At 50.3% G+C, this 16150-nt stretch overlaps 1 protein-coding gene across 21 annotated transcripts in view; it reads right to left on the bottom strand.

The window, feature by feature from the left end:
• The window catches only part of MBNL3 (muscleblind like splicing regulator 3), a 100707-nt gene that overhangs the window by 60550 nt on the left and 24007 nt on the right, over positions 1 to 16150 (bottom strand). For 14 of the 21 annotated variants that reach the window (XR_013938793.1, XR_013938794.1, XR_013938795.1 and 11 more), the window contains exon 2: positions 4332 to 5308. The exons of 6 other annotated variants lie outside the window; for them this stretch is intronic. Coding sequence is in view for 11 of the 15 variants with exons in the window: in XM_080553614.1 (XP_080409740.1) it covers positions 4332 to 4505 (174 nt within the window). In the remaining 4 variants the exon portion in view is untranslated. Of the gene's footprint in view, positions 1 to 4331; positions 5309 to 5390; positions 5691 to 16150 lie in introns of those variants that run through there. One more of the 21 variants, XM_080553610.1, reaches the window with a different exon arrangement.

Raw genomic sequence — 16150 nt, 5'->3', positions numbered from 1 at the left:
CCACGTCCTGACCCTTATAAAAACCACCAGCTATGCATGGGCCAGGGCATACCGAGCCTGGGAGAAAAGCTGATGAATGAACACAAAGGGCATCTCAGTTTACAGCGACGACAGTACAGTCTTCTCCTTTGCTCAAATGTTATTTTCTACTTTAGAGCTTCTAAAACAAATGTTCCTTAGCGAAACATAACAGACTTCACGCCACCTCACCAACTAGCAGCTGGGGTTGGGGGGGGAGGTGGCGGCAAGGTCTTCCCTCTGGAAAAGGATGAGCCCACGGTGTTGTCCTGAAATGAGTCTGCTGCCGTCTGTACCGACATCCCCGCATGTGAAGGGCACCTCACGAAGACCACATCTTTCTTCTTCAATGGCCCTGTTAAGTAATGCCCAGGTGCCCTCGTGGGACCTGCCCAGGGGGTACTGCAGGGCACTGGCCGCTGCCCAGCTGCCTCTGTGGTCCCTTCTGGAACGGGGCTGGCGTGGCTGCAGCTGGACTGGGTACCCCTGAGCTGCCCTTCACCGAGCAGGGCACACTTGCCCTTCCATTCAGGCAAATTAATTCAAATAACACTGTTCCTAAAGACTAATGGGGGGGGGGGGGGAGCGCGAGTAGAGAGTGAGAGATCTCTTGGCATCTCATTCAAATCTGTGAACAGCTTCTCACAGGAACTATTTTTAAATTTCGTATCAATCTGCTTGAGAAAGGTTCCTTCTGTTGCCTACAAATGTGCAAACTCCCCCTTCGAAGAACCGCAGTTCCGGGACAACAAGATCCAAGCCCTGCACCTACAACCTAATCAAGACCCAAATATTTCACGACCAAAGCTCTTCTACAACTACACATCGCTCCTGCAGAGCGCGTGCTGGTGAATCCCACCGGCGCATCAACGAAGCCCCTGCATTACCTCACCAAGAGCCCCGTCTTTTTTTTTTTACATGCTTACAGGTAGCACACCCTCACACGTGAGCCAACGCGCAGCAAAGCGTTCTGACTACTTCTGGAAGCACTGCTGCTCTCACCACTGCGACAGAAGCAGAACTGCTGTGCGAGACTGGGGAAGGAAAAAAAAACAACAGAGATGCAGTAAGCGTATAGATGCTGTGCGTGACCCGACCGGTGAGGTGAAACCATTGTATGCTGGGTTATCAGAAGTTCCTGTATGAACGCATTGTTCGGGCTTAAGAGGTCTGTGAGAAAAAACAAGCAGCAGCACTACACAATGGATGCAGATAAGCAACCTCTGAACAAAGCCCTGGGCTACTGCAAGACAACGGGAAAACTTATTAGCGGCAAGCATCCTATATCCTGTCTCCAATAAAGCAACACAGATGTTCGGCTAATGCAGGGCGTGAAAAGATGAAAAGAGCACTAAGCAGTCATAAAGCCCTCCGCCGGAGAGGAGAGGGTTTGGTGTTCAACAGCTGTCGGAGGGGAAGAGCGATTGCGCACACAAAGATGTGCACAGGGCGGGCAGGGGAAAACCTCCCTGTAACAGGTCTGAGAACGCAGCAGCGTTAACGGGGGGGCCTCAGCACAACGCTGGGCCAACCCTGGGGTGGGCCGGAGGGCTGACAATCCTCCCCCCCCCCCCCCCCCCGGCAGGCAGCAGCGTGGCGAGAGACAAAGATGAACTTCAACGCATCGCAGCCGCTATCAGGGAATAGTTATGCACCCAGGCAGCAGAGGCGGTCACAGCTCCGGACATGCGCGTAGCGCTGCCCTTGCCCCCGGTAAGGGAGGCCGCTGTTGTGACCACAAGCCCCTCGATACCACAGCAAACAGGGCTGGAGCCGGGCTTGCAAGGGCCAAGAACAGAAAGACTATTGTTCGGGCGTTTAGTCACCAGGGCGGTTATCTCCGCTGGGAAACGTGCGGTGTGCGTTCACACATCCACCTAGCCACCCCTGTTAACCTGCCACGAGGGCCAGGAGCTGCACCCTTCAGCGGGATGGCAGAACCAGGCTCTGCCCAACGAGAGCACCTGGGCCCACGGGGAGACACAGAGGAGTTGTAGGGTGGAGGAAGGAAGGGCTGTGGGGGGGAAGAGGGGGTGCAGAACTAGCCCCCCCCCCAACCCCTGGCCATGTGCTGAACAGTCTGCTCTCTGCCAGCTGCAATTCCTGGGAGGCGGAGTGCTGGCCCTCCGCAGGGCTATCGTGAGCCTGAAAAATCTGGAGAACCTGTTCCCATGAAAATTCAGGCCACATAACCAGCGCACGTTGGGCATCTGCTACTGTGTCAGGAGAAAACTGCAATGAGAACATTATTAACAGCCGGTTACAGAGGAAACAAGCCGAGCTGTAGGAGACCATACCAATAGAGCCAACAGATTTTTTTTTATTTTTTTTTTTACTCTTTTTCCCCTTTTTCAACACGGTGTTCCCCATCGCATTCCTCAGCGCTGATGGGGGAGAAGTGCATGCTCTTGCCAGCAGCAGGGATTTGAACCTGAGCTGTGAACGCACGTGTCCTGCACATCCCACAGCCTGAGCAGCGCAGAGGAAGAGGAAGGCGCGGCACAGAGGGCCTGGGCACGTTACAAACGCCGTACGCACACCGGGGAATCGTCGTGCACTGGGCGCTGCTTTCAGGGTAGCTCAGCGCCAAACCGAGAGGGGTGGCTACGCAGCGGGTGCCCCCCTCAGAAAGCTGCAAGCATTGGGCAGGTGCTGCAAAGGACGTGGTAATATCTTACACGGCCTTACAGCACTCCTTTCGGTTCACAAATGAATGCTATAAAACGTAAACATATTAATCTCCTCATTCAAAATATCTGCACCGCCACTGGCTACAATTCAAGAAGTTTCAAGGGCATAAGGAACATTACTTTTTCCCCCCTCTGATAAAGAATATTTCTGTCTCTTACTGTCAGCAGGCCAGCAATGTAAATGAACATTTGAAAGTCACTGTACAACTAAGTCATTGTATACACTCAGATTAAAAAGAGCAAAACCAAATGCAAATAGGAAGCTTGAACTTCTTGGTAAAAGGGAACAGAAGTGAAACTATGAAGAAGCCACAAACAGAAATAAAATGGGTAAGCCCATGTTAGACCAGATCCAGTCCTGGTCTGAACCTGCACATACATAATTCCACCAGTTCTGTTAGTCATTATGCTCATAAAAATAAACCCAAAGCTTTTCAAGCAACAGTTGAAGTTCAAGGGAAAATTTTTAAGCTTATAAAATTTACCAGATTCCTTTTAGATATTCAAACAGGTTAATTACTCAAATCAAAACATTAAACACAATGTCAAGAGTTCTCAAAAGCAATCACTTATCCATGTCATCTCAAGGTTTTTATCATCCTAGTTAAAACACCTTTGAGGGGCCCCACTTTCAGAGGAGAGGAAAAAAAAAAAAAAAAGTCCTTTCCAGAGACCTCCAGTGAAGTGACCCAGAGATGCTCGGGTCCCCTGTCAACCCGCCCTGACTCAGAATCTGACTATTTCAGGAGTTTTGAAAGTTACCCCTGGAACTGCGACAGTGACAAGCAACCGAGAACCATTTACTCCCTGCAAAATTGAATTTACAAAGATGATCACTAGCAAAAAGGCTCAGCTCTAACTTAGACAATACTAGCAGAACAATCATGTTTTAATATCCTTTGCAGAATGCATTTTCCCAACAGCCATTTTTTCCCTGTGAGCACCACTCTCCAAATATTTTGCCTGTTCCTCATCTACAGGACAGTGGTAGAGTGCAATTGCAACTCCGTCTCCAGGAAATACACATAAAGCTGATTCATTATCTTAAAATGCTGCTTTTATTTCTGCTCATTAAAAGCACATTTCAGATCCCTGCACTGAATACATAGCCAATGTGCTCTGGACACAAATTAAAGCAGTGGGTTTCAGTTCTCTACTTTTCTCATTTCAGTTTCATTTGCTGCCCACAAGAATTCTCCATTTCAAGGAGAACTGTATCAGACCTGAGGTACAAATCAGAAAATGCTCTGGATGAAATCCTCTTTTTCCTTCTCTCTCCCCCTGTGATCTCTGACACTTCATGCAATTGCACCTGATGCCAGACTCAATCAAAACAGCGCTGCTGCAGAGTCTCCCCCCCATCACTTACTTCTACTATCACTAGGATTTCTAAACAAAAAGCTGTCTGAAACTTCCAGTTTTTGAATGAGACTGAGCAAAGGAAAAGCAGACTCCTGGCTAACCCAGATTTCGGGAGTTACGTCCCACACCAACAGCAACCTCTCCGCAGAAACGGAACAAAAACCAGTTGTTCTATACATCTCATATCCCAGCACGCCGAGTGATTCAGAAGAGAAGGAAAGCAAGTGAGCTTAGGTAATGCATGTGTTAGACAGTCCTCACCTTTAGGGAGTCAAAGCAGGCAATAACTCGACCATTTTCCACATGGCAACTCCGTGACGGGTGGGCGAACTTGCACTCTGCATCAGACCGAGAACAAGTACCTCTCTGAAACTCTCGACACACTTCTAATGTCAGCCATTTTGTATCACGAACCAGGGAGACGTTTACAGCCATATTAAAAACAAAAATTAAAATGCAAGCAATCACACCCTTCTTCAGGGCAATATTTACTGCTGATCTTTTTTTTCTTTTTTTTTTAAAAAAAGGGTAAAAAAGTGAATTCAAGTTAAACGTGAAGAAATAACTAACTTGTTGCTTTGGTAGAACTCCTATTCATCAGCACTTAGGTTTTCATTTAAGTCAAATCGTGTTTGTTTAAACAAGAATTAAACATAAAGCCAATCATAAAATAGAAATCTTATCAGAACAACTGAAAATCAAATTAGAGGCCAGCTCCTAAAAGTGCAATTGTAGAAGTTAAAATATAAGTGTTATATTTTGTGCCACTGCCTAAGTTACTTGAAAATAACTGGCAGACTTTCAAAAGAATTCTGTGCTCTCCAGTTAATGGTTTCAATTATTCTTGCAAAAAGCATATGCTGCTGGCAGCACTTCAGTTTGTGGAATGGTCTCGGTCCTTAGGGGGAAAACTTTTTTTTTTTTTCCTTCTTTTTCTTGCTTCTAAAAATTACGGTTCACGAGCATCAAAACAAGCAGAAGGATGTTAGGTTTTTTTTTTTCTCCTTTTTTAAAATATTTGCTACATACTCGGGGAAGAAAAATGGCTGAGCAAACTGTGTGTAAATGGGGAGCAAAAAAAAAAAAAAAAAAGGAAGAGGATGGATGAGTTGCCGTCAGGGTATGAACTGCAAGCAACGCCAAATTAAAAAGAAAGGGGGGCAAAGGGGGGAAGAGAGAGGCAGCCCTAGACAGAAATCCAAGCAGCGGTGGCTTCAGGAAAGGCACTTTTCAGCAACCTGCAGGAAAAAGAGAAATAGAATCAGCTACAACAAGACAATCGCCCCCTTTCCGAACTCGAGCCGTAAGCAGCAGCCGTACTCGCTGGCGAGGGGCTCCCCAGGCACTGGCAGTGCGGCACCGCGCAGTCAGCCATTGTAGATAAAAAGGGCATTTCCCACACGAAGCTGCGCATGGGAGGAGGAAGCAACCAATTAGATTTACTGTTGCAGCACAAGGCCTGGGCAGCCACCCAATAAAGGAGAAGGTTTCACATCGATCTCTTCTGGCAGACGTTCATTTTTGTGCCCACTGCACAGAAAATGCCTTCGCCCGACGCCGCCGGCGCTACCAGGACACGGCTCGGCGGCGGGCACCGGGCACCACTGGCTGCTGCCAGCCCCGCTGGGCCACCACCCACCCACCCAACCCACCCACCCAGCGACCCCACCGGGCACCCCACGCCCCGACACCCGTGGCTGCGACCCCCCGGCTGCCCGCGAGCCTCCGCCAAGAGGCGGCCGGCCGGGAGCGGCACCAGCGGGCAGCCCTTCCAGACAAAGGAGGGACATTTCGCCGCTCGGTCTTTCTCGATATGTGTATTTTTTTTCCATTCGTCTTCCCCCCTCCTTCCCCCCTTCTGTAGGAAGCGTGCTGGCAGGAAGAGCAGCCGGTGGCTCTCTTGTATACAAAGCAGAAGGAGCTGCTACAGCTCAGCCCTCCGACCGCTCCAAGGTGCCGTGGTTAACCCGTTGCAGGCGGCAGCGCTGCTCCAGCAGCGGACTGGGACGCCCCCTGAGCACAAACTACCAGTCCGCATGGGCCTTCTATACATTTGGAACCTGCAGGACAAAAAAGCAAACCTGACGGGGAAACTTGAGCCACGCGCAAGGGGAAAATGTTAACTCGCTGTTCACAGCCGTGCTTCCCTGCGAGACTAACGACAGCTCTGATTACTCCGATCCCAGCAACTCGAGTTATACAGCAAGCGATTCCCAGAACACCCCTATTCAAGGTGTCCTTGGCATCCACTGAAATGTTAAGCCATCCTTAGAGTTTTCCACTCTCATATTTGAGGTACCACCGCCACCTGATAGGACCGGGCTGTTTCTGAGTCCCCCAAACCCAGCCCTTCATCCCCCTGAAGTGTTGCCTTGCAGCCACTTAACGGGCGCAGCGTGTTGCTCGTGTGACTGCTATTAAGGCTTCAAACTTCTGCAAGAAGAGCCTTCAACTACAAGAAAAGGAAGCTTAAATTCCTCTTATTATTGGTGTGTTATTGCAATTACGCTGATTGGTAACTGAAACCTACTGGAGCTGGAACAGTCAAACAATGCTACCAAGGAAGGAGTGTGGGAAGATGCTGTCATCAGCTGTAGGGGGTGGGGCAGGGAGGCTGTTTGATTCATGGATTGAATTATTTCACATTAAAAACAACATTGGCTAAACCTACATTACAAGTATTTTCTAGGCTAATTAGAGTCAAGTTCGTTACAGAAACTGCCCAGATCTCTGCGTCCAGGATGGCACCCCCAGCACAAAGATTCAGCGAACCCATGCTTCTGGAAAGACCTCTGCATTTTCGCACATCAGGTGGGGAGCAGACTGCAAAGATCAGATTTGCTAGGCATGTTTTAAACTTCAAAGCAAAGGAAAAAAGCGTATCTAGCCACGCTCACGTCTTCTGGGTTTCGTAAGAAACAGAGATGCTCTCAATCAATTCTGATTTTGCGAGTGGGGCAAATCTATACACGAATCCCCCTCGCTGATCTCTGGGCTCCCGGTCCAGATGAGCTCAGTACACGGGAAAAGCTGCGCTAAAACTTTCTGCAGAGAGCTAGGGACAGGCTGGGTGCAGCTCTTCAAAACGAGCTAGAACAGGTCAAATATGGGTGGGGATTAGAAGGAATGCTCTCAGGAGCTGTTCCGAGCAGACTGAAATCTTGTGGATGAGCTGCCTGCTCCGCAGCCTCACGCTCCTGGGGAAGCGAGGCTCTGAGCTTCACACAGCTAGGCCAGGCGTACCGGCAGCACCGCAACTGCCACTTCCCAGCACCTTCGCCCTGAGAAATCCCTAAGGCCACAACAAAGGAAACGTTCACCTTGCTGTCGCCCGTGTAACTGAGGAACACACGTGTGCACACGCGGGCTCTACAGGCGCACAGGTACACGCGTGCCGCAAGCTGCTCTGAGAACCCTCGCGACGAGGAGAAGCACGTTAATGGAAGGTAAGCCGCGTGAAGCCTAGGAAACGCGAAGCTACAGAGACCAAAACACTCCGATGCACGTGACACGACTGATGTTTTCTCTTAAAACCATTACGGAAAAAAAGACTATGAAGAAACACTTGTTGATGTTCTGCTGATGGAAACAGAAGGGGGACCCCTGCCCCACGCCCTGCAGAAGGGCACAACGGTCTGCTCAACGGGCAAGAGCAGGACACAAGGAGTACTCGGTGCCGCGGGAACCACCCACCTCTGCAGGCGGGCAGACTGCCATCTCAGACCCTAGCACGAGGGCTCCTCTACTGGGGGAGCTAAATAAATCACGTTAATAATACCAGGGCATCAGTTTTGCTGCCCGCTTGACAAAGGGCAAAGCGCAGGCGAGGCGCACGCTTGTTACGCGCTCAGGAGAGCGCAGACGCTTCACTCGGAGCACACCGACAGGCTGACTGGGAAGGAGAGAGCTGAAGCCTGTACCTAAGTGCTTTGCTGAATCAGGGCCTAAATAAATGAATCTGGTTCCCAGGTTTATTGAGGCCGGGAGAGCAGCAAGCGCAGACAGAAGTCATCGCGTTCAGGCTTACGCGCTCGCAGTCCAGAGGAGTACGAGCTAGGATTTTCTGCAAGTCAACAAATACGGTTCTGTCAATGTTTGGATTATTGCAAATTCCCTCTCCATGTGGCCACGGGGAAAGCCTAAAACGTGTGCTTTCTAGGCTGACATCACACAGAGCCTTCGTAACACTGCAGTGAGACTCCGTGCAGGCAGCCAGAAGATAAAAACATCTGACAGAAACCCACCCCTGACGCTACCAAGTTTCACTTCCCTGCGTTTCAACTCCTGGCAGCAAACAATTGCAACCATTCTCACCACGGTACATCTTTACAACTCTGTATTACCCTTTTTTTTTTTTTGGAATTGGCATTTCAGTCACTTTGTTCTCCCACTTACTTCAAACAGGAGGAATAAAAGCATCCATGCCAAAACCAACACAACAAGGTTACAAAGTAGCTCCACAAAACACTGGTTTCGTTAGCTTGCAGGAAATACAACAAAGGGTAGGTGCTGCCTTTTGAACCCTTCCCAGCGCTGCTGCTCAGCGAGCCAGATTTGTCTGGCAGAGCTCAGCTCCTCCACTACCAGATGGACCCATCCAGTTGCAACTGCAGCAGCAGCAAAGCTGGGAAAAAAAAAAAAAAGCAGCAAAAGAGAGAAAGGCCAGTGGTTTTTTTTTTATCCCTTTAAGGAAACAATAACCCTAACGCCCCTGCTCCAGGGCCTCTTGCTGGGCCAGGCGCTAATTGCCTGAAATGAAGCAGGACGGGGGCTTGCTCCAGACGTCAGACCCGGTCCTGCGGCTACCGAAGGGAACAGGACAAGGGCAGCGCGATGAGCGAAGGTCACACCGGAGCTTGCCTCTGGCAGGACCGAGATGCCCTCACCGCTTGAGGTAACGTGAGGACAAGCGTATTCACTCAACGGTTGAATTCCTCCTGCTTCCCATGAAACCGATCCCCTTCCACTGCCACCCCCCATGGATGTCAGCTCGTGAGCATGCTTCCTGACAGCCAGGTTCGGAGACGGTAATTTATGTGACAGGGTGGATTCAAGCAGCTTCCATGTATAAACGATGCCCTGTAAGGAGCTGGGTCAGTCTCCCCCCCCCCCCCCCTTTTTTTTCTGTTTTTTTGTTTGTTTGTTTTCTCCTGCAGAAATACAAAAGTGACTCAGTAAAAGCAGCAAGGTGGGGTTCCGCATTAATTGTTCCTCAACAATTTCCAGGTCATGACTGCTCGGCTGAGAAGCAGAAGTGCTTTCATCCAAGCCGACATCCCTGGTGAGGGAGAACGGCAGCTATCTCCCTTCAGCTGAAGGGAGCCAGGGCAGACAGTGAGGGGGCACTGGAGCTTTCTCAATGCCAAGCTCCAGCGATGTTTTCTTTGCTGCAGCCGGCACTTTCCATGCTCCTTTCCTCAACACGAGCCACCAGCACTTACCAGAGGGACGAAGGACACGTCCCCATGAGTCTGAGCTCGGCTCTGTACTGCCAGACAGCAGCACACTTTCCGCAGTTTTGCGAGTTGTTGTCCCTGAAAGCTCAGACCAAGCCAGCCTGGATGGGTAAATACCTTGTTTCACTGCAGCAATAAACTTTGCTCTTCAGCCAGCAAAACTCTATTTTTTTTTTTTCCTATGGCTTTTTCCTCGAAGAACTAAATTCATCTGACAGCACAAATGACACCGTCACTCTTCAGCCCTTGCACCTATAGATGACTCTGTAACCTTGGCGTTTCACTGCACTCTGACGGGTGCAGAGAAGCTTAGTGCACCACTCCTGCCTCCTTGGGTAAGCCAGGGTGGTGAAACCCCTCCTTCAGACTGAAGCGACATGATTTCAGCGACAAAAAATATCTTCCAAATAAACGACGTGTTCCTGGAAATACTGCATGGCAAAGAGAAACAGGAACAATAAAAATAGCACGTTGAACTATTTTGTTCTGAAAGAGAAACAAAGGCCTTCAGAACACTGGATGTTGAACACATCCAACAGGATTTTCGCATACCCATAGAAAACCAAGCCTGAGCATCTTCCCCAGTTTTCTTTCTCCACTTTCACAGCAGGAATAAAGAAGGACATGGGAAGCTGCATCTTGTTCTTCAGGGGAACCAAAAGGGCACAGCCAAAGATGAGATTTTGCTGGGGAGTGCCGCACTGGCACGTTTATTGGCAGTCATGCATGACAAAAGGTAAGTCACATTTGTAGGGAGCTTTCACAGTCAGTGAGGGGAAAAACAAAAAAATCATGTGTCTTCATTCAGGACCTACCAAGCCAGGAACACGATGACATTAGTTCAGTTGTCTGACATGAAAGAAATTCAGCTTGAGCCTCACAAGAGCCCATGGCAAGTGGGGCACTGCCACGACTGGATCACAGAGCAGCTCTGCTTCTCTTGGGACTGGTTCACAAGTGCAACTGGCAAGGCTGTACCACCAGAATAACCCCCGTAAGAACAAGGCACGGATCCTCCACTACTGAAGTCCAGATTAGCAGGGCTCTTACCCTGCATCACATAAAAATCAGCAGCATTCAAGTTGCTGTAGACTCAAATTCCTGTGCCAGTGCCAGCAGCGTGTAGGCAGCGGGCTGGGTGCCCTCCCCAGGCCCGCACACCCCGTGTGCTAGGAGCAGAGGGATCGGCTTCCCAACAGCTCCTGCTCCTTGCCTCTGCACTTCACGGGCTGCGGGATACAGTCTGAAGAAGGTCCATGTACTTTCTGCCACCTGCAAGAGGTATTTTTTGCTTTCAAATAAGAAAATATTCTGTTTATCGCTCTGGCTCTTATACTTTAAAGCAAACACTTTAGGAGCTCAGTAGACACTTTGAATATTTCCTTTGCGAACAGTCTGTACCTGGACACTTTCTCCCTCAGGGAACAGTTTACTTAATTTACGGTAGACCTTCGTAGCTAGTAAAAAAAGAGAAAAAAAAAAAAGACTTTTTTTCCTTCTCCCAGTTAAACAGAAAGAGCAGATTCTCTACTGTGGCCACGCATGGAAAGTTTCCGTTCGAGGCCTAATGGCAGACGTTGGGGGCCATGAATCACCAAGGCTCACGCTGTGTGCCCAAGAGCCAGCTTCAGCCCTCATTGCTGTCTGTTCACAAAAGGCCAGACAAACCCAGAAACCACACACACAAATAAAACACCCCCAGCGCTGCTGCAACGCAAAAGCCTCACTGACAGGATACAACCCAACGACAGAAGTGGCTGTGCACGACAGCCGGATGCTTGGGCATGTAAATACCACACTCCGAGAGCCGCTAACAGCTCAGCCCTGTTGCCCCACACTCGCTCACGTCTACGGCTTGGAGTAACTTTACAGAGCGTGGGTTACCAAGTCACGACCTCTACGGAAAGAGCAGCACGAGGAAGATCCTCCCGTTCCTCAGCGGCTGCAGTTGCACGTATCGCATCCCGTGTCTTGGAAAGCTCGCCAAGAAGCACCTCGCTAAAGGATTTATGGCACCCCAGAAGACAGACGTGGTGCTCTGCAGGGACAACTGTGCTTTGTGCTGGTGTCCTCGGGAAAATGGATCATCCATCACCCGCCCCTGGATGCTACACGCTGCTCATAATGGCTCTGGCATGACCTAGGCACTTCTCTTACTGGGAGAAGGACAAAAAGACATCAGATAAAATAAAGCTCTGTGAGGGAGGGAAGTGCTTCAGTGCAGAGAAAAATATAAATAAACTTTGGGGACTTTATCCTCCATTACACACATGCAATTCTTCACATTAAAAACCTGCAGCAAACAATCACAGGAAAAATAATTGCCAAATCTAAAGAAACATCTGGGGGAAAAAAATTGTTTCTGGAATCTATCATTCTTCCCTGCGGCGCTCCTACTCCCTCAGCCACCTGAAATCCTCATAATCCGTTTTTCTTCATCACCAACCTCCACCACCTTCTGTCCAGTTCAAGTTCAAAGAACACCTCTCCCCTTCGCTCCTGCAGGACTAGCTCTTTTCCAAAATGCTTCCACAGGCAAAAGGCTTACAGCTATTTGCCACTATCTGCTGGGAAATTCTAAGACAAAAAGGTATTACAAACGTATTGCAGTTTAAGGATCTTTTTTGTTTATTTGTTTGCCTCTGAACAAAGCGAGAGAAGCTACTATAGCGGACCCACATGTGTGCCTAGCAGAACAAATGCCTTTCCATAGGGTGTTTCAGGGCCGCATGCGGTACAGCGGTGCAAAGGAAACTTCTCCCTGCTTTGCTGAATAGCTTTACTGTTAGAATTAGCAACCCCACCACCACAGTCATCTTTGTTCTTGCGGGCTTTTGATTCCCTCCGATCAGCTTATTTGGGACCAGCTGGAGGACAGGACCGTGGTGCTCTCTGCTACGAGTGATGGAGACGGCCTGCACCCCGAGGTGAGGTACGGGTGTTCCCCAGGGATGCTCTGCTGTGCAGGCAGTGAACCGGGAGCGTTGCTCAAGCATCGTTCCAGCACATGGGAGGCAGCTTCCCGGGACCAAGGGCCAGGGAGTACGTTAGAGCGAGGTGGTTAACCCACAAGCAGCATTTCCTCTGTTGCACAGAAAACAGCCGTGATGCTGCTGTGAGCTGGTGCTAAAATCCCCTCCGCTGCCAGCACTGCTAGGAAGGGGTTAGGACCACAATTATACCATCTGCAAACACAAAAAAAGAAAGGGGAAAAAAAAAAAAGTTGGCAGGGATCTCTGGAGGTCAGCTAATCCACAGCCCAGCTCAAAGCACAGCCAGCTTCAGAGGTAGATGCTTCCATCTCCAAGCACAAAGAGAGATGTCGCACACAAAAGAGAGCTCAATTGAGTCAAACAGATTTACAGAGGAGACAGGAAAGGCCAAGGCTCATTAAGGCTTGTTCCCCACCACGTAATCATAAGAAATAGGATCAAGCAGATGTATCCCACAATCTATCTGATTATCCTGCTCAGTGCTCAAGAAACCCCCAAGGTCCTTGCCAATCAGCTAAGTGTCCGCGCGTGTTGGGGCAGGCCGACAGGGACACGGCCGACGGGAAGGAATCCCTTTACTGAATCGCCCTTTGTGGGATCCTGCTGGCAACAGTGACCTCCGAGCCCTTCCTAAGCTTCGAGCACAGCCGCAGCCCTTGAGCCAGACAATGTATGCCACGAAAGTGCAGAAGTACTGAAATACGAGGCCGGTTCGGTCATTCGGAGCGCTGCACAGGCGGCCGTGAGCTTCAGGAAGGCGGCAGCCTTACTGCACGGGGCAGGCTCGGCAGGTCTGGCGCTCCACGGGTGCCTGTGCCCACGTGCACGGCCTCGCGCCTAAAACATTCCCACTGCACGGCCCCGCTGCTCCCCTCCGACCCGGGGGACGGCCTGCTGGGTGCCAGCACTGCGCCCCCCGGCACAGCCCCCGCGTCTCCTCCCCAGGCTCAGAGCCGACGGCCCACTGCAGAGGACGGCCACGGGGAACGACGACTTGCACACCTGCAACACGGAGGGGCGGCGGGTCTTGCAGGAGTGAGGCGAAGCCTCCTCGCAAGAAAGAGCTGAGGAAAAACGCTGCAGGGTCAGCGCCGTCGTGGCTACGGCCAGCCCGCTCTGGACTTGCCAATTATGCCAAGCCTGCTGCTCCAGGAGACGGATTTTCTCCGAGAGGCAAGCCATTGCCTCCAGGGGAATAACAGGGAGGCAGTTCCCTTCCAGGTCTCAGTGCTGCACCTCCTCAAAGTAAATGTACTCCCCCCGCCACGTAGATTCACACAGTAACGCGTTAGCCGTGCCCTACCTGGTGAAAACAGGTCTGCAGAGAGAGGACACGGCCACTTGGACAGCGGTTTGAATTCTCCCAGCTGGAGGAATTCGCAGAAAACAAAAAATAGTTTTTCTTTTGACATTCTTTGTACTGAGCGCTTGGATAAGCCGTAAGTAACCTGGCAGTGAACCAGTTTGGTACAAACACAGAGCACCAGAACACAATGCAGTCATCACAAAGCCATTGCTCTGGGCCAGACAGTAATTTTCCCCTTCGCACAGGGCAGGCCTCCAAAGTCTTTATGCTACTACATTCAAGTCCATCCGAATTACACGATGCGTTATAAAATGAGGAGCCATGCGCAATACTGACCGTACCTGTCACTTCTGAGCTACGCAGAAGGGCACAAAGCATACAAAGGTACTGAAGAATCATTTGTGAAATGATTCGGGACCCAGGAAAAGGAAAGCCTTGAATTATTCCTCAACTCGAACCTGTAACAGCATCTTCAGGTAGCAAATCAAATATGCAATGACAGAAGGAAATGGAAAGAGAGGCAACAGAAGCATCCAAGATAATTAGAATAATTTCTTTCAGGATTAAAAAAAAAACATAGAGGAAACCAGGAAAAGCAAACGTACCGACAGCTAAGAGCTTACTTTCCACTTCCACGTGCTAGCGAAAATCTGGAGCAGCCTCGTCCCAAAGCCCCAGAGGCATTATTTTCACACCCGCTGTTGTCACAGGAAAGGTGCTCCAGTCTGCAAGTGCCAGACTCTGGAGACAGAGCCCCAAACCCCACCCCAGCCGTGGGTGCCAGCAGTGACACCGGGCAAGTTGCTCAATCTCCCTGCAAATGGAGGCTGCTACTTCCTTATCCCCGCCACGACGTTTGGCACGTGAAACCCAGGAACAGCAACTGGGCATTAAGAAATGCCTGCGGTGAGGGCTGTGTAAGTACTAGATGAAGCGATCGCTCGGACCCCGTGGCCATTACAGCGTGAAACAGGATATAGAAAGGGAGGAGGGGAAAGCACGCACACACACCTGCCCCATTAATCCAGCAGGCTGCAACAGGATGAAAGGCATGTCCAACAGCTCCAGTCTTGCTTGCACAGCAATAAACACCCTGCTGGCATGGCAGGGAAGCACTGCTGCAGCACACGTGGGGGGAAGAGCCAAGCCGAGAGGCACGTGGAAGGTTTAGGTGCCAGTTCTGGAAGTGTACTTCTGGCATCCAGTGCCACCTGCTCGGCTAGGCTCCAGGGGCTGCCCGCCTGGTGTTCCCATGGGACAGGGAATGGTTGGGGGTCTGCACAGAGAGGAGCCGACAGAGCTAAGCCCTGAAAAAAGGCAAGGAGAAGTCAAAGCCACCCTTGAGGCGCTTTCCAAGCTGTTTAGAATTAGCGCGTTGGCCTCTCTTGCCTTCCACACACCCCAAAATCTATTATTCATTGCTCTTCATCTCACTGCCAGGTAGATGAATCAACTTTCCAGTGACTGAACATCCTCCCTTGTCTCTAAGATGCCTGAGTCATGGACTTCAGCTGAAGTCCTCAAACCTTCAGTTATCTCACCTTCCTGCGTCCACACCGTGATGGCCCCCAGCTTCTCCCCCATGGAAGGCTTGGTGACCTGAATTACTTCCAGTTTCCCACGTAGCACCTGCGGCATTCTTTTCTTCCAGAAAACATCTGACTCCATACGAAACCACTGAATCAGAACCGGGAGGTGGGCTCCGGCTAGCCAGGGTCTGTGTCCAGATGAGTGGTGCCTTCTGCCTGCCCCGTCCTTCCTGCCAGCACCCCGCAGCCCCCAGCTACTTCGGGTCAGCAGCAATGCAGACACACAAGCACCCGCCCCCTGCTTTGTTTGGTGCCTGTCTGCTGACTTTAAAAGCAGCAGACGAAAACTAAACAGGGATATATTCCCCCAAGCCCTGAGCACGCGCTCAGAACCTCCATCAGCGCATTTATTTCCTTCCCCTAAGAGAAGGAGCTTGGGTGATGGCAGAGGGAAGAGGGGATAGATGGCAAGAGGAGTCTTTGTTTTAATTGGCTGCTGTTAAGAACATTAGAAGGGTGTTTGAAGGAGAATGATTACGGGCAGAGTGCAGAGGAGGTAATCAAAGGTGTCCGACAAACTGAATTTATGATGTGGCTTAGCAATCCATCACCTGGCTATCATTCCTACGTACATGCACGTACATAAGCCTCAAAAATATACTTAGCTCAGGGGTCTGGAGGAAAAAAAGCCTCTTTTCTTGCAAGCCCAGGTAGAGCCACTCTGCTCCTTATAACATTACAGAAGCTATTTATTTCAAATGGGGGAGGCAAATCAGTTCAGATCTAAAGGACAAAA

Source organism: Anser brachyrhynchus (assembly GCF_964034855.1).
Source record: "Anser brachyrhynchus genome assembly, chromosome: 13".
NCBI classification, from domain to species: Eukaryota; Metazoa; Chordata; class Aves; order Anseriformes; family Anatidae; genus Anser; species Anser brachyrhynchus.
This window is presented reverse-complemented; position numbering and strand designations above follow the sequence as displayed.